The 26272-nt window shown below is 49.7% G+C and overlaps 1 protein-coding gene across 3 annotated transcripts in view; it reads right to left on the bottom strand.

Annotated features, from left to right (window-relative positions):
• Positions 1 to 26272, bottom strand: part of PLXDC2 (plexin domain containing 2) — a 782113-nt gene that overhangs the window by 83388 nt on the left and 672453 nt on the right. For all 3 annotated transcript variants that reach the window (XM_073677477.1, XM_073677478.1, XM_073677479.1), the window contains one exon: positions 9057 to 9204. In XM_073677477.1, the coding sequence (XP_073533578.1) occupies positions 9057 to 9204 (148 nt within the window). The remainder of the gene's footprint in view (positions 1 to 9056; positions 9205 to 26272) is intronic.

The raw sequence follows: 26272 nt of genomic DNA, 5'->3' as shown, positions 1-26272 counted from the left end.
AATAATCAGCATAATCACAAGGCTAAATCCAAGAAAGCCAGAGAAAAAGAGAGAGAGAAAAAAACAAAAAAAAATAAAATAAAAAAATAAAATAAAAAAAAATAAAAAAAAAACAACCCGACATTCAATTCTCTGAGATCTAATATAGGTAAAGGGTATCATTCCTATAGCTCATACCATTGGGGTATTTTGTATCCAGTTTGATAATCCAAAATAACTCTCAATAACAGGATGGCAGAACATGTCACCAACATCAAAAATAAAAATGCATCCTATTCAGGAGCTTGCAAACATTTTGTAGAGAGACATAAAGGGGAATTAAATAATTTTTCTTTCTATGGGTTAGAAAAAGTGGATATTCCTATTAGAGGAGGGGATTGGAGGAAAAAAACTCCTCCTAAGAGAGTTATTTTGGATTATCAAACTGGATACAAAATACCCCAATGGTATGAACTATAGGAATGATACCCTTTATCTATATTAGATCTCAGAGAATTGAATGTCGGGGCTTTTTTTTTTTTCCTCTCTCTCTTTTTCTCTGGCTTTCTTGGATTTAGCCTTGTGATTATGCTGATTATTCTCAAATGTGATTGATTGCTAATGTGACACCCCAGGGGTCTGGTTGCCACAGTGATAGAGATGTTATGTCTGAGAGCAGGTGGGAGGTCTTTTGGTCAGGGATCCTGTGCATGCCACACCTCCTGCCCAGTCTTGGGAGGGGAAGAACTTCCCCTATATAAACCCGGGGCTGAAGCAGGGTGAGTAGTCAAGGAGAGTAGAGACAAGAAACAGTCACAGGAAGAAACAGCAGAAGCTCAGTGGGAGCAATACTACTACAAGTCAGGGGCTGGCAGCTGCAGAGCTCGCCCTGACTGAGAAGCTTTCTTACCGGACCCGGCGTCCGAGGCTGTGGGGACTAACTCTTACCCAGCAGCAGAAGCCGACCGGCAGGGGATTTCAGGTCCTCAGGCCCAGAAACCCGAAGGCACGGTCACACGCGTGGGACCAGCACCGCCATCGTGGAGCGGAAGCCATTAGAAGGCCCCGAGTCACCGGCCATACGGGTGAGCACCACACGGTACACTCAGGGACGTGGGCTACTTATATCCGCTTCTAGCAAGGTAGCCAGAAGAGTGCAGTCAGTTTGGGAGGCCTACAACTCCGCCTGGCCAGGGGAGATCCCATCTGCTCAAGGACTGACCAGGCCCCGTTCACTAGCAAGTACTCCGGGAGGGTCTATCGTTGTTACCAGTAAAGACCCTGAATTACACCGCACCGTCTCTGAGTGGTTCCTGCTACCCCCATCATCCATCTGCTGCCCTGAGGCCATACCCCTCCCGTTGGGGGTTATACCATCTACGCTGCACCATCCATCCACCGGCCTCAGCGGACTGTCCTGCAGCGGCAGCTCCATAGCTGCATTCAACGGGTGGCGTAGTCGTCCTACATCTACCGCTGTTACATCGCCACTCAGTTTGACTCCCTGGGCACGGACCGGGTCACCGCCACGAGACTACAACCCTCAAGAGATCCGGCTCCGGGTAAGCTCCCGCGTGCGCAACGCAGCGCGACACAGGCCAAGGGGCGCGTCAACTTTGGCGTAGTCGGCAGGATTTCGTGCCCGCAACCACCGGGTACTGCGTGCCTGAAAAAGAGACTTTTCAAACTTACCTGTGGTGAAGATTCCCGCCATCCGGCGCCATCTTCAGCCTTCTTCCCGCCATCGGTGAAGTTTCCCGCCATCCGGCGCCATCTTCTGCCTTCTTCCCGCCATCCGTGGAGTTTTCCCGCCATTGGACGCCATCTTGAGGACGCCGCGCGGGAAGAAGAGGGGCGTGGACTCCGAAAGCGCACGAGAACTGAAGCCCCGCCTCACGTCCGGACGTTGCGTAAGGTCCTGGAAGGAGCCCAGCAGACGCCGACGTCACCGGAGCGCGACGGAAGGTCCTCAACCCTGACGATCCACTGCGGAGCCGCGGCCTACGGAACAGGATCATCGCAAGGTAGGCCACGGTCCACTAGGGGGGAGGAAGATGTCGGATACGGAGGAGAGCTTCACTGCCTCAACCCCCGCCAGCGCTACCGCTGCTGCAGTTATGCCCTTCACCATGCCCTATATCCCGGGAGCAGCTTGGCTACCCCAGTACTCAGGGGAGTCACATACCCTGCATGACTTTAGAGAAAAGCTGGATAGCCTCTTCCAGGTGTACCCCCTCACAGAAGAGCAAAAAGTGAGCATCCTGGTGGCCCAACTAACCGGGGCAGCCAAAAGGGAAGTAAAATCCTGGCCACCTGGGAGGAAGACTGTCGCAGGGATACTAACCCGGCTGAAGGACACCTTTGATACCCGCACCTCAGCCGAGATTAAGCTTAGATTCTACGGGTGCAAGCAGCGAGCGCATGAGAGTGTAAGGGACTATGCACTAAACCTACAAGAGGCCCTGAGGGCCATTAAGCAGACCGACCCTGATGGAGTGGGAAACGAGGACAGGCTGTTGACCGAACAGTTTATAGAGGGACTGTATTGTAATACCCACCGAACCCAGTTGCGGGCAATGGCCTTACAGGATCCCCATCTGGGCTTTGCACAGTTCAAGGACAGAGCCATCCGGGTGCTCCGAGAACCGGCACCGGGTGGCGTTGTGACCCACAAGCGCCCTGCTATCACTTACCACCAGGAGGCGGCGCCCTTGTCGGCAGGGCCTGTGGGAGCTGATGCGCAGGCTTTGGACAATGACCCGGCTCCAGACCTACACCATCAGGTCCAAGAGCTAGCTAAGAGCGTTGCTGCGCTAACCCGAACTGTGCAGTCTTTACAGGCTTCCACCCCAGGGAAGATCCAGCTGGCATCCGGACCGGAGGACATCCCGTGGCGTCGACCAAGGAGGACCCCACCGGCCAGAGGAAGACCCAGTGACCGATACAGCGAGGACGGACGACCCATCTGCCGCCGCTGCAATCAACCTGGACATATGGCAAGGTACTGTTCTTTAAACGGGCACAACCTGGGGTAGAGGGCCAACCCCCAGGAAAAAGATCACCAGGCCCATCGAACTGGCGCGACAGATATGTGGGAGGACGTCCAGTCTTGCCTGTGGTACTGGATGGCATTCCCATGAGTGCCCTACTGGACACCGGGTCACAGGTCACCACCATCCCGTACGTGCTCTTTAAGCAGTACTGGAATGACTCGGATATTACCCGCTACCCTGACGACGACTTGAGTATCATCGCCAGCAATGGCCAGCCCGTGCCACAGATCGGATTTAAAGAGGTGACCATCAAAATCGGTAGAGTCGAACTGGCAGCACAGGGACTGATCATTGTAGATATTGACAAACATGAGAGTCACCCAAAAATAACTCTAGGAACTAATGTAATTGAAAATTGTCTTGCAGAGGTGATTTTCCTTTTACAGCAGGTTGCCAAGAACGCCAGCTCCGGCGAGCAGCGGGTGCTCCAGAAAGAGATCCGGGCACTGATGCGATGGCAACAGGTGGAACTCTCCGGTGGTGAGATTGGTAGCGTAAGAATGTGTGACCCTTTTCCTATTGCCATGCCCCCAAAAAGTGAAATGATGATTTGGTGCCGGGCAGCCATTGGTCTGAGAGGTAGAGATTACCAGGCAATGGTAGAACCAGTTTACTCAGACAGTAGGCCCACCATTTTGACAGCACGGGGGGTGGTCAATGTACGCCATGGGAGGGTGCCCGTTCGCATAATCAATATCGGGGAGAGGGAAGTGTACCTGCCCCGGTATGCCACGCTAGCCAAATTATATACCATCAACCAAAACTCTATACAGTCTGTGGAACCCTTGCCTCCATCTCACCCGGAGGAAGGTAACGGCTCTAAGAAAGTAATGGAGGATTGGTGTCAGCAACTACACTTGGGAACTGACTCCACTCCCTCCCACCAGAAGCAGGGAGTCTACCGGGTGGTTCAAGAGTATGAGAGAGTGTTTAGTAAACACCCGTTAGACTTCGGGCGAGTCAAGGGGGTAGAACACCGCATCCCCACGGGAGATCATCCTCCCATAAAAGAGAGGTATCGACCCGTACCCCCTGCACATTACCAACACGCCAAGGGGATGCTTAGAGACATGAAGGAGGCTGGGGTAATCCGGGATAGCTGTAGCCCCTGGGCAGCCCCACTAGTTTTAGTCAAAAAGAAAGACAACACTATGAGGATGTGTGTAGATTACCGGAAAATCAACCGTATCACACACAAGGATGCGTACCCTTTACCAAGGATAGAGGAGTCTTTGGCTGCTTTAAGATCTGCTAACTTCTTCTCCACCTTGGATCTCACTAGCGGGTACTGGCAGGTTCCTGTAGCAGAGGCGGACCGGGAGAAGACCGCATTCACCACCCCGATGGGACTTAGCGAGTTCACCTGCATGCCGTTCGGACTCTGCAACGCACCGGGAACCTTCCAACGACTAATGGAGTGTTGTCTGGGACACAGAAACTTCGAGACGGTCCTGTTGTACCTGGACGATGTCATCGTATATTCCAAGACGTATGAGGACCACCTGAAACACCTGGCGGAAGTGTTCGAAGCTCTGGCAAGTTACGGCCTAAAGGTGAAACCCTCCAAGTGTCACCTCCTGAAACCAAAGGTGCAGTACCTGGGACACGTGGTGAGCGCTGACGGAGTGGCTCCCGACCCTGATAAGATCACCGCAATTAAGGAATGGCCAAGCCCCTCCAGCGTAAAAGAAGTGCGGCAGTTCCTCGGGTTGGTAGGCTACTACCGAAGGTTTATTCCCGGTTTCACCAAAAAGGCAGCACCTATGCAGGACCTCCTGATAGGCCAGTCCCGGAAGGCCAAGAACCAGAAGCCGCCCTTCAAATGGGAGGAGCTGGAAGAAGAGTCCTTCCGCCAGCTGAAGATGGCCCTCACGGGGGACGAAATCCTGGCGTACCCGGATTATAGCCAGCCCTTTATTCTCTACACCGACGCCAGTAACATCGGGCTAGGAGCCGTACTGTCCCAGATCCAGCAGGGGAAGGAACGAGTAATCGCCTACGCCAGCCGAAAACTGCGACCCACCGAAAGGAACCCCGAGAATTACAGCTCATTTAAGTTAGAGTTCCTGGCCGTAGTATGGGCAGTCACCGAGCGCTTTAAGCATTACCTCGCTTCTTCCCGGTTCACCGTGTACACGGATAACAACCCGTTGACACACCTGGACACGGCAAGACTCGGTGCCCTGGAGCAGAGGTGGATGGCCCGTCTGTCCAACTACGAGTTCACAATCAAATACCGGGCAGGACGCTCCAATACCAACGCGGACGCCCTGTCCAGGATGCCCAACCTGCCGGACGGAGGAGAAGATCCGGAGGGACTGGAAGAAGTTGAACTCCCTGCGTTCCACCGTCATGGGACTATTCAGTATTCCCACCAGGTAAGGAGTAAGCAGACTGCTACGTTGAACCCCTTACCCCACTACAACTGGGCGGAAACGCAAGACAGCGACCCTGCCGTCCGACTGGTGAAGGAGATGCTGACTCGGCCGGAGGCTCGCCTTGAACCAGACGCTCCGGAGGAAGCCAAACAACTATGGGCAGAGAAGAGTCGACTGTTCCTTTACAAAGGGAAGTTGTGCCGCAGAATGGTTAACTCCCGGACGCATGAATTACTCTGGCAAGTAGTGGTGCCACGAAGGGACGCAGCCATGGTGATGGAGGCATACCACGACGGAGCTGGGCACTTCGGGTGGAAGAAGCTGGAGTTCCTGCTGCGCGAGCGGTTCCACTGGGTAGGCATGAGGGGAACCATTGAGAAGTGGTGCAGAGACTGTGGCCCGTGCAACCTGAGAAGGAAGGACCGTGCCAGCCAGAAGACTCCCCTGCAGTCCATCGTCACCCGGCAACCGTTGGAACTGGTAGCCTTGGATCATGTAAAACTGACCCCAAGCAGAAGTGGCTACGTCTACGCGTTAACCATCGTGGATCATTACTCCCGGTTTCTGGTTGTCGTCCCCGTCAAGGAGTTAACGGCTCAAACAGCAGCTAGAGCCTTCCAGCAGCACTTTTGCCGTCCACACGGGTACCCGGACCAAGTGCTGACGGACCAGGGACCTGCCTTTGAAGCGGAGGTCTTCCAGGAATTCTGCAATCTGTATGGCTGCCGGAAGATAAGGACGACACCCTACCATCCGCAAACTAATGGACTTTGTGAGAAAATGAACCAGGTGGTAATGGATCTTCTAAAAACGTTGCCCCTGGAAGAACGCAGTCTGTGGCCTGAGAAGTTGCCCGATCTGGTGGACCTATACAACCACATCCCGGTAGGTTCCACCAACTGTACCCCGGCTTACCTAATGAGGGCAAGACCTGGTAAGTTACCTGTTGACCTGGAAATGGGAGTCCTGACACCCGAGGACACTTCACCAGAAACAGACTGGGACACAGAGAGGCAGCAGCAGTACCGGAGAGTACAGGAGAGCGTGGATCGAAGTCTCTGTCAGGCTAGGGAAAGACAAGAGAAAACTTACAACCAGTATGCTCCCGCTGTTCCCCTGGTACCCGGAGAGATGGTCTTGAAGAGGAAGAGACGGCTCCACAAGTTGGATGACCAGTGGGAGAAGGACCCGTACACCGTACTGCCCTCAAGCCACGAGAACCCGAAGGTTTGTACCATCAGTAAAGACGGAGGGGAAACCACCGCCATTGTATCCCGGGACCACCTGAAGAAGTGTCCCGAACAACTGAGGAACCCTGAAGAGGAACAAGAAGACCATCGACCCGTAGAGGAAAGGGAAGATATGGTTAGTACTGTGCTCGGGGACTTCCCTCGGTCTTGGACTCAAGTCAATGGTGCAGTTGTGGTACCCGTACTCACCTTCCTCCAACCAGCATCCCAAGCACCTACGGAGCAACAGGTAGAGCTGGAAGAACAGCCGGTCCAGGAGGCAGAAGACTCCACACAAGCAGAACAGGAGGATCAACCCTCTGCTTATAGTGAGCCTGCCGTACCCCTAGTGAGACAAAGAGCCGGTAGACAGCTGCCCAGTTTACCCTTGACAGCTCCTACACCCTGTAGTTCAGGGCCAGACAGTCAGCTCCGTAGGTCCACTAGGGCCACTAGAGGCCAGTTACCCGCACGTTGGAGGATTTGAAGTGTATAAATTGTTTTATTTGTGGTTACCTGTTTTTCTTGTTGCTTGTGTATAATTATGTGTTTCTAGTTGTTTATAGGAGTCTTTGGTGGATTTACCGGGAATCCTGTGTACATAGTTGGAGCGTAACCCAGGACGGACTAAAGACTGTTAAGGACTCGGGGTAGGACAAACCCCTACCTGGTTACGTCTCCCTGTTTTGGTGAAATGGACACCTTGCTTTTCTTCAAAGACTGCACCCGGTTACGGACATGCCGTAACCAACTTTATATGTTTTTCTTATTGTATTATTATTGTTTTTATCTTGTTATGTTTTTCTAAAATATGTTTAGTCCCGGAGTACTAAATTTCACTAGGGGGGAATGTGACACCCCAGGGGTCTGGTTGCCACAGTGATAGAGATGTTATGTCTGAGAGCAGGTGGGAGGTCTTTTGGTCAGGGATCCTGTGCATGCCACACCTCCTGCCCAGTCTTGGGAGGGGAAGAACTTCCCCTATATAAACCCGGGGCTGAAGCAGGGTGAGTAGTCAAGGAGAGTAGAGACAAGAAACAGTCACAGGAAGAAACAGCAGAAGCTCAGTGGGAGCAATACTACTACAAGTCAGGGGCTGGCAGCTGCAGAGCTCGCCCTGACTGAGAAGCTTTCTTACCGGACCCGGCGTCCGAGGCTGTGGGGACTAACTCTTACCCAGCAGCAGAAGCCGACCGGCAGGGGATTTCAGGTCCTCAGGCCCAGAAACCCGAAGGCACGGTCACACGCGTGGGACCAGCACCGCCATCGTGGAGCGGAAGCCATTAGAAGGCCCCGAGTCACCGGCCATACGGGTGAGCACCACACGGTACACTCAGGGACGTGGGCTACTTATATCCGCTTCTAGCAAGGTAGCCAGAAGAGTGCAGTCAGTTTGGGAGGCCTACAACTCCGCCTGGCCAGGGGAGATCCCATCTGCTCAAGGACTGACCAGGCCCCGTTCACTAGCAAGTACTCCGGGAGGGTCTATCGTTGTTACCAGTAAAGACCCTGAATTACACCGCACCGTCTCTGAGTGGTTCCTGCTACCCCCATCATCCATCTGCTGCCCTGAGGCCATACCCCTCCCGTTGGGGGTTATACCATCTACGCTGCACCATCCATCCACCGGCCTCAGCGGACTGTCCTGCAGCGGCAGCTCCATAGCTGCATTCAACGGGTGGCGTAGTCGTCCTACATCTACCGCTGTTACATCGCCGCTCAGTTTGACTCCCTGGGCACGGACCGGGTCACCGCCACGAGACTACAACCCTCAAGAGATCCGGCTCCGGGTAAGCTCCCGCGTGCGCAACGCAGCGCGACACAGGCCCAGGGGCGCGTCACTAACATATGTGTTTATTGATCAACGGTTGGTCACCATTTGTTTTTATACCATGTATCATAAGGAATCTGTATCTCAGTGAATAAGGGCTTTTGCCAGAAACGCATTGAGACGTATCCCCAACCTGTATGATCTTTTAATTATTTTCTAATAAATTGAGGATTTTATTATTCTTGGGACTCACCAAATTTATTTATTTTTCTTATGTGAAGCCTTAAGTCACGGCTATTGGTTGGAGACCCACAGCATTGCAAAACGGACTGAGCTATACAAAGAGGACATGGTGAGGCTGCTTTTTTTGTTTATCTACCATGTGACAGCTCAGTTTTTCTTTTTTAATAAATTTTCAAAAATTTCTACATTTCTGTTTTTTTCAGTCAAGATGCGGTGCAGAGTGTACTTTAATGAGAAAAAAATGAACTTTTTTGAATTTACCAAATGGCAGCAATGAAACAAAGAGTGAAAAATTTAAAGGGGTCTGAATACTTTCCGTACCCACTGTATTTCAACTTCATAAGAAAACACTTTAAAATATCACATTTCCCATTACTTTAGTACAATTCTTCCTTTCACTCACCCTCTGTCGGGAGGCTGCTCGGTAGATGTGACGTGGTCACTCTTGAAGCTGTGGTGTAATGTCTGGACGTTGTTACTTGTGATCTGCTAGTGGTGTGATGTGGGGCTGTAGTTGTCACTAAGAAGTCTTCACAAAGCTTCTCTTTGGACTATTAAAGGTGAAAAAGAACAGAGCAAATCAAAATAGTTTATGAAAAGACTTCGCAAAAAAATAATTTCCATGCAGAACATCTCTCATACCTGATCTCTGGACTCTAAACATTATGTTTCATGCAGAAGTAGTGCTGGTGCTTTAAAAGCAATTAGAGGGGTTAACAGAGTCACAGGAGAAGGGGAGTGTTTTAGCAGAGCCCCAGGGGGATTGTGGGGAAGTTGTTTACTGTCTGGCTAAAGCTGAAGAGAAAGGTGGGGTGTGTGATCTGTATCTCACAGAAGTGCCCCTGCAAGTGAAAAGGATTCAAGTCAGGAGTGAAGCTAAGCACAGGTCAGGTAGAGTTCCTGAACTAGCAGTGCAGAGTATTGTGAGGTATAAAGATAAGGACTGGAAGAAATGGTGTCATAGGGATCATCTCCCTCAGCAAACCCTTCCCCCCTCCTCCATCTCACTGTGCTGTAAAGAATGCTGTGTTCATTAATGTGCCTTTGCATTAGAACTGTGCTGTCCTGTACTACTGGAAAGACTGTGAACTGCTGTGCTGCTAAGGAAACTGTACTGTTTGTCACTGGAGCTTGTTGCTCATAAGACTTAACTCTCACTGGCTGTGTGGCTTCTGATTAAATGCTACTGTTCTACCATTTATGAGGACTCTTGTCAAGTGTGTCTGGTCAGCAAGTGAAACAACCTACGTGTCTGTGCCTTAGGGTCAATACCCCTGTGTGCCTGAGAGAAGCTGCAGCACATGGTTTATGGTCGCCCTGAATACCGGATCCCCCAGGATTCCAAAGAATTTCACAGTTTTAATTTAACAGTCCTTAAAGAAGGAGATCAAAACAAATTGTGAATATTTTTACATTTTTTGTGTATTATCAATTTTTTGTGTTGCTTTAAGAGTAAAGCATACTTCTTTCAATTAATGCATAACATCTTTTTAGTAATGGATCATGTTTAGTTCACTTACCTTCAATGCCAGGGGACCTTAAATAACTATAATAGCTGACTAAACAAAAAGTTTGCTGCAGGTATACACACATAATTCAGTGCTCCACCAACAACTCTTTAGATGTCTATAGACTTTCAATAGCTGTCACTGTAAGACACCTCTAGTGGTCACTTATCTTTCTTAAGAACTAATTAATTAGATGGCAAAAGTCAACATGCCCTCTATTTTTTTTCCACCAGTTTAATCATCAGTAGAGAGTCAGGAGTAGTGTTGAGGCACCCCCGTAGTGTTCGAGTTCGGTTCGGTTCGTTGAACACCCGTGTGTTCGCCGAACTGTTCGTCGAACACCTTCGAACACCGTTAAAACCAATGGCAGGCAAACAAAAACACATAGAAACACATAGAAAACACCTTCAAAGGTGTCCAAAAGCTGACAAACTGCTCAGAAGACATAACTAACACATGGAAAAGTGACAAGTACATATAGTCATGCGAAAATAAAAGAGGTGGAGGAGTAAAAGGAGGGGGAGACACAGATATAGGCATGTCATGCCCTTCTAAAATCCAAAAAGTGAGAAGCCGACACGGCCAGTCCGCTCCTGCCCGTGCCACCTCCGTGTCGCCGGGTTTGTGCCAGAGCCGCGGTGAACCCTGATGGCCAGCCCCCCTCTCCCAATACTGGTGCCTGTCCGCTGGTGGGTCGAGCGAGCCCCCCTGTGGTGGAGGCAGCTCTAAGCTTTTTAATTTAAATTGTCTCTCTAATTTGAATGAATACACTTTAAATCCATTTACAAGGATCTATTGGAGGGCAAGTCTCATGCCAGCAGCCGCGTAATTCCAGCTCCAGTAGCGTCCACTAAAGCTGCTGCAGTTAAAAAGCTTTTATAAGGATCGAGCTCGGCTGCCCACCGCAAGGCATCCTACTACCAGTCCCAGCCCCTATGCCTTGGGGTGCCTCCTGATGCTCTTCACTGAGTATCCCATGGTCCCGAAGCATTTCCTTTGAAAAAATTAAGTGTCTAAACTACAGGTGGTGTAGCTTGCTTAACAGCCGGGATAATCCGCTGACTAGCAGACACTGCTACTAGGCACAAAGTATTTCCTGGGCTAGATGCAGTTAAAAATTTGTAATTAGATACTCTCGTTGGATGCTGAGAAAGCATTCCATAGAGTCTCCTGGCACGCCATATATGATTCTCTTAAAAAGCTTGGGGTAGGGGTCTAGGGGACCCTTTTATAGCCAAAATCACGGCCCTGTATCACAATACGTCACCTAGGCTGAAGATAAATGGAACTGTAGCACCCTGAGGGCTCGGTTGCTACAGAGGTATTGCACCTCACCCAGAGGTGTGATATCTCACTCTCAGGTAAGGATGGAGTGTGGATCAGGACCCGACACCTGCATGCATTACACTACATTGCCGTGGGGCAGGGCGACCAATATGCCTCTGAGATGGGCACGACAGTCCCTGTCCCTGGCTGGAGTGGGGGGAGGGAACACTGAGGAAGGGGAACCCTGTAGTGCAGGAGCAGGGAGGAAGCAGTTCCTGGGTGCATTGAGAAGGGAGTATAAAAGGTGGGCACCATCTTAGTTCAGTGCAGAGAAGTCTGAGCAGAAGTGGCAGGGAGCAGGGGCTCTGCATGAGCTCTGCTCCGGAGGCGGGCCTAGTAACAGAGGCCCAGGCCTGGAAGAGGGAGAAGGAAGGAAGAGGAGCGGAGAAGGCTCCAGGAACGAGGAATGAAGGGTTCCCAGGGGTGCGGACGGGCGAGTCGCCACCGCACGCCCGAATCCACCTGCGTGGAGGGGTCAGGCCAAAGGGGGAGACCGGTCCCCGAAACTAGTGGAGGCAGGAAACGACCCTCAGCTAGAAACCGGAGGCTGTGACATTTTATGTGGCGCAGCCCCTCGCTACACCCGCTAGGAAGGCACCACATAGGGTCAGGAAAACTGGCGCCAAGTTTACCAAGAGGAGGCCCGAGGCAGCCGGACAGAAGGGTTGGTAAGAAAGGCCAGACAAAGGACACACAAAGGGGGTCCTGTGAAGCGCTCCAAAGTTATCTGGGAGTTGTCTGAGCCCCTCACCTGGTGAGCACAGTACGACGTGGGCAGCCGTTACCTGCAGACGTGGTCTGGATAATAAGAACTGTGAGTAAAGGCCCTGGACTGCATCACTGACTCCGTGTCGTTACTGCTGCTGCCCTGCACCATCACCCCCATCCTCCGCATACACTGCCCTGAGGCTATACTCCTCCCGTGGGGAGTTATGCTACGCTCTGCTGCACCCACAACACCAGCCTCAGCGGTCTGCCCTGCAGCGGCGGTTCACTCTGACCGCAATCCACGGGTGGCGTAGTCGGACATTTAAACATCAAAACCACATAAATAGTTCCGCCACTGGTTTGACCACCCTGAGCCACGGAACCGGGTCGCCGCCACGAAGACTACAACCACCAGCATCCACCAAAAAGGGTCCGGCTCCGGGTGTCCCAAGGTTCCAAATTATTATGCAAAAAGTGTTTAGGAGTGATAAGGGAAGAATTTGTTTGTTTGTCAGTTAAACTCATTGATGGTGATGTGTGTCAGGGCTCTTTATATCACTGTAAGCAATTGCAGACACCTGTGCTAATTAGTTTGGCAGGTGTGTCCAATGAAAGGCAAGACTACTTAAGAAGGTTGTCTCACATTATTAAGCAGCCTACATTTTCTGCCAAAATGGGAAAGAAAAAGGATGTGTCGGCTGCTGAGAAGCAACAAATTGTGGAGTGTTTAGGTCAAGGCATGACTACAATCAACATTGTGCGATGATCAGGATGAAGTGTCTTGGCAATCAAGAAGTATGTAGCTGATTCACAGTACACACGTGTGCGTGCTGATAAGGGCAAATTGAGGACTCTTTCCTACAGGCAATTACGTCAGGTTGAAAGAGCAGCGGCAAAAAAGCCTTGTCATAGCAGCAGACAAGTTTTTGAAGCTGCTTGTGCCTCCAACGTCCCCCGAACAACAAGATGCAGGGTCCTTCAGAGGTTTGCAGCTGTGCATACGCCATCCTGTCGACCTCCTCTATCCACTTCACACAAGCAGAAACGGCTCCATTGGGCCAAACATTACATGAAGACTGATTTCAAAACTGTTTTGTTCACGGATGAGTGCCGTGCAGCGCTCGATGGTCCAGATGGATGGAGTGGAGGATGGCTGGTTGATGGACACCCCACGCAAACACGGCTACAGCGCCAACAAGGAGGAGGTGGAGTAATGTTTTGGGCTGGAATCATGGGGAGAGAGATTGTCGGCCCCTTTAGGATCCCTGAAGGCGCTAAAGATGAACTCCATAATGTATGTGGATTTTCTCAAACAGAACTTCCTGCCATGGTTCAAGAAGAAGAACCGTGTATTTCACAGCAAGATCATTTTTCTGCATAATAATGCACCATCTCATGCTGAACATAAAACATCTGCATCTCTGGCTGATATGGGCATAAAAGGGGACAAACTTATGGTGTGACCCCCATGCTCCCCTGACCTCTACCCCATTCAGAACCTTTGGAGCATCATTAAAAGGAGTGTCTATGATGGCGGGAGGCAGTTCACATCTAAGCAACAGATCTGTGAGGGTATTCTGTCCTCATGCAAAACAATTGAAGCAGAAACCATCCAAAACCTGACAAATTCAATGGACGAGAGAGTTCAGAAGCTCCTTTCGAACAAGGGGTCCTATGTGAAAATGTAACATCATCTAGAAAAAAGTTTTGAGTTGAAAACTGTTTGATTTCAGTTTCTAACAACCTGCTAATGCTTATAATTTCAAAAATGACCATTTTTTTGGTCTTTATTAAAATGAAAAGGTTGATCGAAAAGTTTGGGGGATCTAAGAGTGTGGCAACCCAGTAGTCATGATTACTTCGAATTCTGACAATATGAGGGTCATGCTGCAGGTAGTGCAGCAAGAAGGCACTTATGTGTCTTGCGCATCTCGGAGCCCCAAAATTATTTTCCGGGCTAGATGCAGCTAAAAATTATTATTAATTTTAAATCTGGTGAAGCTTTAGTATAGATGGCCTAATAGGATCAGTGCTGCACACTGCTACAAAGCCCAAATTATTTTCCAGTCAAGATACAGATAAACATGATTAGTAATTTTAAATCTGGTGGAGCTTATTATAGATGGCCTAATAGAATCAGTGCTGCACACTGCTACAAAGCCCAAATTATTTTCCAGCCAAGATACAGATAAACATGATTAGTAATTTGAAAGCTTAAAACGGTTGGTAGGGTGATTTTAACCAATCATCAAGCTTTTACTCTCCCCAGGATGACACAGGGGTAGAAAAGTCGTTTCGGATCCATGATTTGTTCATCTTTATGAACGTGAGTCTGTCTACATTATCAGTGGAGAGCCGCGTGCGCTTATCTGTCAGCACACCACCAGCAGCGCTGAACACACGTTCAGACAGAACGCTGGCTGCGGGGCATGACAAGATCTCCAAGGCATAAGTGGCTAGCTCCGGCCATTTATCCAGATTGGAAGCCCAAAAAGAGCAAGGGTCCAGTGACACAGTCGTGGCTTCAATGTTTACTTGGAGATACTCCTGTACCATCGTCTCTAGGCGTTGACTATGTGTCAGACTTCTTGTCTCCTGTGGCCTTGCAAAGGATGGGCTAAAAAAGTGGTGAAATGATTCCGCAAAATTGATGTTACCAGCAGATACTGTGGTTCTGTTACGGTTTGAGTGCTGAACACTTGACGGTCCCACGGTTGGCAAGTTGGAACTGTGAGATTCACTACGTGCACCACTGCTATTTTGTGGAAAAGCACATGTAAGATTCTGGAACAGTCTCTGCTGATACTCCTGCATGCGTGCATCCCTTTCTATGGCAGGAATAATTTCTGCAAATTTACTTTTGTACCGGGGATCTAACAGTGTGGCAACCCAGTAGTCAGGATTATTTCTAATTCTCACAATTCGAGGGTCATGTTGCAGGTAGTGCAGCAAGAAGGCACTCATGTGTGTTGCGCATCCAGGAGCACCAAGTCCCTGTTGTGTTGGTGGCGAGGTAACAATCATGCTTCCTTCCTCTGTCCTCTCCCCCCAACCTCGCACAACAGAAATGTGATCAAGGTCTCCCTCATCTGATGAGTCTTCCATCAGTTCGTCCTCCACTTCTTCCTGGGCTCCTGCACCTTCCTCACTAGTTTGGCTGCTACCATGCGCCCTGGTAAAACCATCTCCCCCACCCTCACATGCCTGCCGCCTTGGTGCTGCCGACCGTCTGGACCTTGCAGATGTTAGCCCTTCCGCATACAACTCCTCCTCCTCTACTTCCTCCACCTCCTCTTGTGCCACCACCTGACTCCGAATTCTGTTTAACATGTGCTCCAGCATGTAAATCACCGGAATAGTCATGCTGATAATGGCATCATCAGCACTAAACATCTTCGTCGCCATTTCAAAACTGTGCAGAAGGGTGCATAGGTCCCTGATCTGAGACCACTCCTCCAGCGTGATTTGCCCCACCTCTGGATCTCGTTGGCCCAGGCTATACGTCAGAACGTATTGCACCAGGGCTTGTTGGTGCTGCCACAGTCGCTGCAACATGTGCAGAGTTGAATTCCACCGGGTAGGCACATCGCATTTTAGCCGGTGAAGTGGCAGGCCCAACGACTTCTGTAGAGATGTAAGTCGCTGAGCTGCGGGATGCGAACGGCGAAAGTGAGCACACAGCGACCGTGCCCTCTGCAGAAGGCCATCTAGTCTGGGATAGTGGGCTAAAAATTGCTGGACAACCAGGTTCAACACGTGAGCCATACAAGGCACGTGTGTGACATTGCCCCGGCGAAGGGCCGCACCCAGGTTTGCAGCATTGTCGCACACGGCCTTCCCTGGTTTCAGGTCCAGTGGAGACAACCATTCATGAAATTGGTTCTCCAGAGCTGACCACAACTCCTCAGCTGTGTGACTCACATTTCCCAGACATTTCAATGTAAAAACCGCCTGATGACGTTGAGCCCTACTGCCAGCATAGTAAGGAGGTGTGCAGGATCCCTTCTGCGCAGTTAGAAAGCTTGTGGCATGACCAGACAGGCTTTGGGTGCAGGTGGAAGACCGAGAGGAGGTTGAGGAGGCAGAAGCAGTGGAGGAACTTTGACATAAAGAGGATTGACGCACAACTCGTGGGGACGGCAAGACTTGGACAGCAGCCCCTTGTCCTGCTGTCACCATAGTTACCCAGTGCCCAGTCAGCGACATGTAACGCCCCTGTCCATGCCTACTCGTCCAAGTGTCTGTGGTGAAATGCACCCTGTCACACACAGAGTTTCTCAAAGAAGCGGTGATGTTGTGTGCGACATGCTGGTGGAGCGCAGGCACACCTTTCTTTGAGAAGTAGTGCCGACTGGGCATCTGGTACTGGGGCACTGCGACGGACATAAGGTCTCGAAAATCCTCTGTGTCCACCAGGCGGAAAGGCAGCATTTCTGTAGCCAAGAGCTTGCAGATGGTGAAATTCAACCTCTTAGCTTTCTCATGGCTAGGAGGAAATGGTCTTTTACTTGTCCACATCTGAGGGACCGAAGGCTGGCTATTGTGCTTAGACGGGGTTGATAAGGGTGTCCCCGGCAAACTGCCGGTCTGTGAGGAAGATGCAGGCGAACATGTTAGGTTGCCTTGATCCAAAGGTGGTGCTATCGATGTCGGACAGCGCTCAACACCAGCTGGTGTTACCACCTCCAAAGAAAATGATGACCTGCCAATCACGCTGGCTGTTGCGGGTAAAGAGGTGGCAGGTCTGCGCCCCAAAACAGGTGTGACTGCTGTCCCCCCAGTCACAGAGGATGAAGAGGCCGCGGATGCACAAGATATGGCAGACGGTGGTTGGCCCGGCCGGCTAGGCCGCATTGTAGCACACTGAGCTTCCCACTGCAACTTATGCTTCATATCCATGTGCCGGTTCATGCATGAAGTACTCAAACTATGTATTTTTTGGCCTCTACTTAGCTTTTGCTGACAAATGTTACAGATTAGAGATGAGCGTTGTTCTACTCGAACTGTTCGCCAATCTCAAATTCGAGCTGTTTTGGGCGGTGTTCGAGCCGGTCGGCGAACACGAACAATTTGAGAAAAATTCGGCTGTTCGAGGTTATGTTCGATAACTGTTCGTGCACCAAAATCATAACTGGATTTTTTCTCAGTAATGATGAAAATTAATGTTAATACGCAGTTTGAGTGTACAGCGGGGCGGGGGGAGGGGCAGGGGATGGATCTCTGCAGGAACAATGAAGATCTCCATTTTTTTTTCTCTTTCCCGCATTTGCAGTGGGGAGGTGCAATCTGTCAGCCTATCAGCAGCGCACACACGGAGCGAAGTGCTTTTTTTCACACAAGCAAGGGCATGTGTGATTGGCAGTGTATGTCACATGTCCTTGCCCTATAAGACCAAGCCATTTTCCCCGTCGCCACCATTTTCTCACTGCTGCAGCTGCGTGTTAGACGGCACCGCTGTTGCTGTGTGCGCTATACCTTGTTAATTTCAAGCCAATTTTCGCACAAATATACAGATAGCTTGGGAGTAGGGAATAGTTGTGATTGCAGTCCTTTTAAGGACTAGGTTACAGCATTTCCTACGACTTTTATCAAGCAGGTCTGTGCTCTTAAGTAGATAGATTGTGGGGGTAAAGACTAATTGTAATTGGAGTCCTTTTCAGGACTAGGTTACATCAGTTCCTATCAGTTTTTGCCAGGCAGGTCTGTGCCAGTGCTGTGCAAGTTTTTTTCACAGCATTTGGCTGAATCTAGCAAAGCTAATCCTTTTTGGCCTATTGCAGAGTGTGTTAGTCAGTGGAGTAGCCTATCTGTGTTGCAAGATATACCACCTGTGTATAGAATACCAATTTTTTTACTGCACCTAGTGAAGTAAAATCTTTTGGGCATAGCATCATTCTATTAGTCCATCTATACTGACCTCCATCAGGTTGCAAACTGAATATAATTTTTTTCTGCATCTAGCTCTGAAAAAATATTTGGGCTTCTAGCGGTGTGTGAGACTTGGTCTATTAGTCCATCTATACTGACCTCCATCAGGTTGCAAATTAAAAATAATTTTTTTCTGCATCTAGCTCTGAAAAAATATTTGGGCTTCTAGCAGAGTGTGGGACTTGGTCTATTAGTCCATCTATACTGACCTTCATCAGGTTGCAAATTAAAAATAATTTTTTTCTTCATTTATCTCTGAAAAAATATTTGGGCTTCTAGCAGCGTGTGGGACTTGTTCTATTAGTCCATCTATACTGACCTCCATCAGGTTGCAAATTAAAAATAATTTTTTTCTGCATCTAGCTCTGAAAAAATATTTGGGCTTCTAGCAGTGTGTGGGACTTGGTCTATTAGTCCATCTATACTGACCTCCATCAGGTTGCAAATTAAAAATAATTTTTTTCTTCATTTAGCTCTGAAAAAATATTTGGGCTTCTAGCAGTGTGTGGGACTTGTTCTATTAGTCCTTCTATACTGACCTCCAGCAGGTTGCAAATTGAATATAATTTTTTTCTGCATCTAGCTCTGAAAAAATATTTGGGCTTCTAGCGGTGTGTGGGACTTGGTCTATTAGTCCATCTATACTGACCTCCATCAGGTTGCAAATTAAAAATAATTTTTTTCTGCATCTAGCTCTGAAAAAATATTTGGGCTTCTAGCAGTGTGTGGGACTTGGTCTATTAGTCCATCTATACTGACCTCCATCAGGTTGCAAATTGAATAAAAAAATTTTCTGCATCTAGCTCTGAAAAAATATTTGGGCTTCTAGCGGTGTGTGGGACTTGGTCTATTAGTCCATCTATACTGACCTCCATCAGGTTGCAAATTAAAAATAATTTTTTTCTGCATCTAACCCAGCCAATAGTTTTGGCCTAATACCACAGTTTGGCCACTCAGCTCTGCTCGGTTACCATCCATTGTTTTTTTGTGCAAACAACTCCAGAGTTGTGAATTAGTTAACCACCAAAATGAGTGGAAAAAGGCCTGCTGCTGGTGGAAAGGGGAATAGGCGTGTTGGGAAGGGGAAAAAAGGTTGTGTCCGTGGGGTAGGTGCAGAAGAAAGACCATCTTCCAGCCAAACTAAAATGTCTACTTCTTTTAGCGGACAATGTGATAAGATCCCTTTCTTACGGCCACGCCAATCGCTACAAATTCCAGATGAGGCACAAAAACAGCAGGTGCTTCAACGGATATCAAGTGCTCCTTTAAGTGGGCTCTCCTCCACATCAACTTCAACATCACAAATACTCCAGTCCTCAAAGGTGTCACCCAAATCGCACTTGCTTCCTCACAGCTCCCAAATCTCCAGCTGCCCGTCTGAGTATGAGGTAGAACAGATGGTTGAGTCTGCAGAGCTGTTTACTCATACTATAGCCTGGGAATCAGAGGTCGACTCCAGCGCTTCTGTGAATCCAGACGAGGAAATGATCTGCACTGATGCCCAGAATCTTTATGAGTCGGATCCAGGACCAGACGCAGAAGGTTCTGACCATAATGTAGACCCTCATTCCCAAACTGTAACTCCTGTTGGTGGAGACAATGAGGAAGACGATGATAAGACTCAAATACCTGATTGGAGCGACAACTTTAGTTTTTTGTCAGGGCAGGAACAGGTTGGCTCTGAGGACGACGGGTGTGATAACGCACAGGGTGATGATGATGAGGTCGGAGATCCCACTTACTGTCAACCCACAGTCAGCCAAGAGATGAGGTCAGCAGAGGAGGTGGAGGAAGATGCTAGTGACGACGAGGTCAGGTTGCGCCTTCCTGGACAGAGACGTAGTACTGGAAGCACGTCAACAACTGCATCCTCAAACACAACTCTGCCTCTCACCACAAGTCGTGGTGGCTCTTCAGGTCGCATGGGTGCTAAGCCTTGCATAGCCTGGGCATTTTTTCAGATCGATAAAGATGACCCAACTCGTGTTATCTGTAACATTTGTCAGCAAAAGCTAAGTAGAGGCCAAAAAATACATAGTTTGAGTACTTCATGCATGAACCGGCACATGGACATGAAGCATAAGTTGCAGTGGGAAGCTCAGTGTGCTACAATGCGGCCTAGCCGGCCAGGCCAACCACCGTCTGCCATATCTTGTGCATCCGCGGCCTCTTCATCCTCTGTGACTGGGGGGACAGCAGTCACACCTGTTTTGGGGCGCAGACCTGCCACCTCTTTACCCGCAACAGCCAGCGTGATTGGCAGGTCATCATTTTCTTTGGAGGTGGTAACACCAGCTGGTCTTGAGCGCTGTCCGACATCGATAGCACCACCTTTGGATCAAGGCAACCTAACATGTCCGCCTGCATCTTCCTCACAGACCGGCAGTTTGCCGGGGACACCCTTATCAACCCCGTCTAAGCACAATAGCCAGCCCTCGGTCCCTCAGATGTGGACAAGTAAAAGACCATTTCCTCCTAGCCATGAGAAAGCTAAGAGGTTGAATTTCACCATCTGCAAGCTCCTGGCTACAGAAATGCTGCCTTTCCGCCTGGTGGACACAGAGGATTTTCGAGACCTTATGTCCGTCGCAGTGCCCCAGTACCAGATGCCCAGTCGGCACTACTTCTCAAAGAAAGGTGTGCCTGCGCTCCACCAGCATGTCGCACACAACATCACCGCTTCTTTGAGAAACTCTGTGTGTGACAGGGTGCATTTCACCACAGACACTTGGACGAGTAGGCATGGACAGGGGCGTTACATGTCGCTGACTGGGCACTGGGTAACTATGGTGACAACAGGACAAGGGGCTGCTGTCCAAGTCTTGCCGTCCCCACGAGTTGTGCGTCAATCCTCTTTATGTCAAAGTTCCTCCACTGCTTCTGCCTCCTCAACCTCCTCTCGGTCTTCCACCTGCACCCAAAGCCTGTCTGGTCATGCCACAAGCTTTCTAACTGCGCAGAAGGGATCCTGCACACCTCCTTACTATGCTGGCAGTAGGGCTTAACGTCATCAGGCGGTTTTTACATTGAAATGTCTGGGAAATGTGAGTCACACAGCTGAGGAGTTGTGGTCAGCTCTGGAGAACCAATTTCATGAATGGTTGTCTCCACTGGACCTGAAACCAGGGAAGGCCGTGTGCGACAATGCTGCAAACCTGGGTGCGGCCCTTCGCCGGGGCAATGTCACACACGTGCCTTGTATGGCTCACGTGTTGAACCTGGTTGTCCAGCAATTTTTAGCCCACTATCCCAGACTAGATGGCCTTCTGCAGAGGGCACGGTCGCTGTGTGCTCACTTCCGCCGTTCGCATCCCGCAGCTCAGCGACTTACATCTCTACAGAAGTCGTTGGGCCTGCCACTTCACCGGCTAAAATGCGATGTGCCTACCCGGTGGAATTCAACTCTGCACATGTTGCAGCGACTGTGGCAGCACCGACAAGCCCTGGTGCAATACGTTCTGACGTATAGCCTGGGCCAACGAGATTCAGAGGTGGGGCAAATCACGCTGGAGGAGTGGTCTCAGATCAGGGACCTATGCACCCTTCTGCACAATTTTGAAATGGCGACGAAGATGTTTAGTGCTGACGATGCCATTATCAGCATGACTATTCCGGTGATTTACATGCTGGAGCACATGTTAAACAGAATTCGGAGTCAGGTGGTGGCACAAGAGGAGGTGGAGGAAGTAGAGGAGGAGGAGTTGTATGCGGAAGGGCTAACATCTGCAAGGTCCAGACGGTCGGCAGCACCAAGGCGGCAGGCATGTGAGGGTGGGGGAGATGATTTTACCAGGGCGCATGGTAGCAGCCAAACTAGTGAGGAAGGTGCAGGAGCCCAGGAAGAAGTGGAGGACGAACTGATGGAAGACTCATCAGATGAGGGAGACCTTGATCACATTTCTGTTGTGCGAGGTTGGGGGGAGAGGACAGAGGAAGGAAGCATGATTGTTACCTCGCCACCAACACAACAGGGACTTGGTGCTCCTGGATGCGCAACACACATGAGTGCCTTCTTGCTGCACTACCTGCAACATGACCCTCGAATTGTGAGAATTAGAAATAATCCTGACTACTGGGTTGCCACACTGTTAGATCCCCGGTACAAAAGTAAATTTGCAGAAATTATTCCTGCCATAGAAAGGGATGCACGCATGCAGGAGTATCAGCAGAGACTGTTGCAGAATCTTACATGTGCTTTTCCACAAAATACCAGTGGTGCACGTAGTGAATCTCACAGTTCCAACTTGCCAACCGTGGGACCGTCAAGTGTTCAGCACTCAAACCGTAACAGAACCACAGTATCTGCTGGTAACATCAATTTTGCGGAATCATTTCACCACTTTTTTAGCCCATCCTTTGCAAGGCCACAGGAGACAAGAAGTCTGACACATAGTCAACGCCTAGAGACGATGGTACAGGAGTATCTCCAAGTAAACATTGAAGCCACGACTGTGTCACTGGACCCTTGCTCTTTTTGGGCTTCTAATCTGGATAAATGGCCGGAGCTAGCCACTTACGCCTTGGAGATCTTGTCATGCCCCGCAGCCAGCGTTCTGTCTGAACGTGTGTTCAGCGCTGCTGGTGGTGTGCTGACAGATAAGCGCACGCGGCTCTCCACTGATAATGTAGACAGACTCACGTTCATAAAGATGAACAAATCATGGATCCGAAACGACTTTTCTACCCCTGTGTCATCCTGGGGAGAGTAAAAGCTTGATGATTGGTTAAAATCACCCTACCAACCGTTTTAAGCTTTCAAATTACTAATCATGTTTATCTGTATCTTGACTGGAAAATAATTTGGGCTTTGTAGCAGTGTGCAGCACTGATCCTATTAGGCCATCTATAATAAGCTTCACCAGATTTAAAATTAAAAATAATTTTTAGCTGCATCTAGCCCGGAAAATAATTTTGGGGCTCCGAGATGCGCAAGACACATAAGTGCCTTCTTGCTGCACTACCTGCAGCATGACCCTCATATTGTCAGAATTCGAAGTAATCATGACTACTGGGTTGCCACACTCTTAGATCCCCCAAACTTTTCGATCAACCTTTTCATTTTAATAAAGACCAAAAAAATGGTCATTTTTGAAATTATAAGCATTAGCAGGTTGTTAGAAACTGAAATCAAACAGTTTTCAACTCAAAACTTTATTCTAGGTGATGTTACATTTTCACATAGGACCCCTTGTTCGAAAGGAGCTTCTGAACTCTCTCGTCCATTGAATTTGTCAGGTTTTGGATGGTTTCTGCTTCAATTGTTTTGCATGAGGACAGAATACCCTCCCAGAGCTGTTGCTTAGATGTGAACTGCCTCCCGCCATCATAGACACTCCTTTTAATGATGCTCCAAAGGTTCTGAATGGGGTAGAGGTCAGGGGAGCATGGGGGTCACACCATAAGTTTGTCCCCTTTTATGCCCATATCAGCCAGAGATGCAGATGTTTTATGTGCAGCATGAGATGGTGCATTATCATGCAGAAAAATGATCTTGCTGTGAAATACACGGTTCTTCTTCTTGAACCATGGCAGGAAGTGCTGTTTGAGAAAATCCACATACATTATGGCGTTCATCTTTAGCGCCTTCAGGGATCCTAAAGGGGCCGACAATCTCTCTCCCCATGATTCCAGCCCAAAACATTACTCCACCTCCTCCTTGTTGGCGCTGTAGCCGTGTTTGCGTGGGGTGTCCATCAACCAGCCATCCTCCACTCCATTCATCTGGACCATCGAGCGCTGCACGGCACTCATCCGTGAACAAAACAGTTTTGAAATCAGTCTTCATGTAATGTTTGGCCCACTGGAGCCGTTTCTGCTTGTGTGAAGTGGATAGAGGAGGTCGACAGGATGGCGTATGCACAGCTGCAAACCTCTGAAGGACCCTGCATCTTGTTGTTCGGGGGACGTTGGAGGCACAAGCAGCTTCAAAAACTTGTCTGCTGCTATGACAAGGCTTTTTTGCCGCTGCTCTTTCAACCTGACGTAATTGCCTGTAGGAAAGAGTCCTCAATTTGCCCTTATCAGCACGCACACGTGTGTACTGTGAATCAGCTACATACTTCTTGATTGCCAAGACACTTCATCCTGATCATCGCACAATGTTGATTGTAGTCATGCCTTGACCTAAACACTCCACAATTTGTTGCTTCTCAGCAGCCGACACATCCTTTTTCTTTCCCATTTTGGCAGAAAATGTAGGCTGCTTAATAATGTGAGAGAGCCTTCTTAAGTAGTCTTGCCTTTCATTGGACACACCTGCCAAACTAATTAGCACAGGTGTCTGCAATTGCTTACAGTGATATAAAGAGCCCTGACACACATCACCATCAATGAGTTTAACTGACAAACAAACAAATTCTTCCCTTATCACTCCTAAACACTTTTTGCATAATAATTTGGAACGCGGTGTACATGTGCTTTTCCACAAAACACCAGTGGTTCACGTAGTGAATCTTACAGTTCTAACTTGCCAACCGTGGTCTGTATGGAATTGTTCAATAAAGGGCCCAAAATTAAGATAACATAGATGGGAGAGGTCTCTATGAATAGGAATTCCTAAGTATTTGATACCCTGTGAGGGCCAGGCAAAGGGAAAGTTGGACTGGATGGAATCCTATATGGATTTAGGGAGGGAGACATCGAGGGCCTCAGACTTCGCTGCATTGATTTTAAAATTTTACCATGTAACAAAGTGATCTATTTCAGCCATAACAGCAGGGATGGATATATGTGATTGAGTGATATATACTAGGACATCATCAGCAAATAGAGAGCACTTGTACTCGGTGCCTCCCACCTCAATCCACCTAATATTGGGGTTATGGCGAATTGATGAGAGCAGGTGCTCCGTCACTAGGATGTATAAGAGAGGGGACAGAGGACATCCCTGCCTTGTCCCATTGGTGATTGTGAAAGGTGATGAAAATGTTCTGACGCACCCCCTGGGCCTTGGGACACCCGGAGCCGGACCCTTTTTGGTGGATGCTGGTGGTTGTAGTCTTCGTGGCGGCGATCCGGTTCCGTGGCTCAGGGCGGTCAAACCAGTGGCGGAACTATTTATGTGGTTTTGATGTTTAAATGTCCGACTACGCCACCCGTGGATTGCGGTCAGAGTGAACCGCCGCTACAGGGCAGACCGCTAAGGCTGGTGTTGTGGGTGCAGCAGAGCGTAGCATAACTCCCCACGGGAGGAGTATAGCCTCAGGGCAGTGTATGCGGAGGATGGGGGTGATGGTGCAGGGCAGCAGCAGTAACGACACGGAGTCAGTGATGCAGTTCAGGGCCTTTACTCACAGTTCTTATTATCCAGACCACGGCTGCCCACGTCGTACTGTGCTCACCAGGTGAGGGGCTCAGACAACTCCCAGATAACTTTGGAGCGCTTCACAGGACCCCCTTTGTGTGTCCTTTGTCTGGCCTTTCTTACCAACACTTCTGTCCGGCTGCCTCGGGCCTCCTCTTGGTAAACTTGGCGCCAGTTTCCCTGACCCTATGTGGTGCCTTCCTAGCGGGTGGAGCAAGGGGCTGCGCCACATAAAATGTCAGAGCCTCCGGTTTCTAGCTGAGGGTCGTTTCCTGCCTCCACTAGTTCGGGGACCGGTCTCCCCCTTTGGCCTGACCCCTCCACGCAGGTGGATTCGGGCGTGCGGTGGCGACTCGCCCGTCCGCACCCCTGGGATCCCTTCATTCCTCGTTCCTGGAGCCTTCTCCGCTCCTCTTCCTTCCTTCTCCCTCTTGCAGGCCTGGGCCTCTGTTACTAGGCCCGCCTCCGGAGCAGAGCTCATGCAGAGCCCCTGCTCCCTGCCACTTCTGCTCAGACTTCTCTGCACTGAACTAAGATGGTGCCCACCTTTTATACTCCCTTCTCAATGCACCCAGGAACTGCTTCCTCCCTGCTCCTGCACTGCAGGGTTCCCCTTCCTCAGTGTTCCCTCCCCCCACTCCAGCCAGGGACAGGGACTGTCGTGCCCATCTCAGGGGCATATTGGTCGCCCTGCCCCACGGCAATGTGGTGTAATGCATGCAGGTGTCGGGTCCTGATCCACACTCCATCCTTATCTGAGAGTGAGATATCACACCTCTGGGTGAGGTGCAATACGTCTGTAGCAACCGAGCCCTCGGTGCTACAGTTCCATTTATCTTCAGCCTA

This window comes from Phyllobates terribilis, unplaced genomic scaffold, assembly GCF_046119375.1.
Source record: "Phyllobates terribilis strain yellow unplaced genomic scaffold, ASM4611937v1 Scaffold_4__5_contigs__length_816908805, whole genome shotgun sequence".
In the NCBI taxonomy this organism is placed as follows: domain Eukaryota; kingdom Metazoa; phylum Chordata; class Amphibia; order Anura; family Dendrobatidae; genus Phyllobates; species Phyllobates terribilis.
The sequence above is the reverse complement of the archived record's forward strand: the minus strand, read 5'-3'. Positions and strand labels throughout refer to the sequence as shown.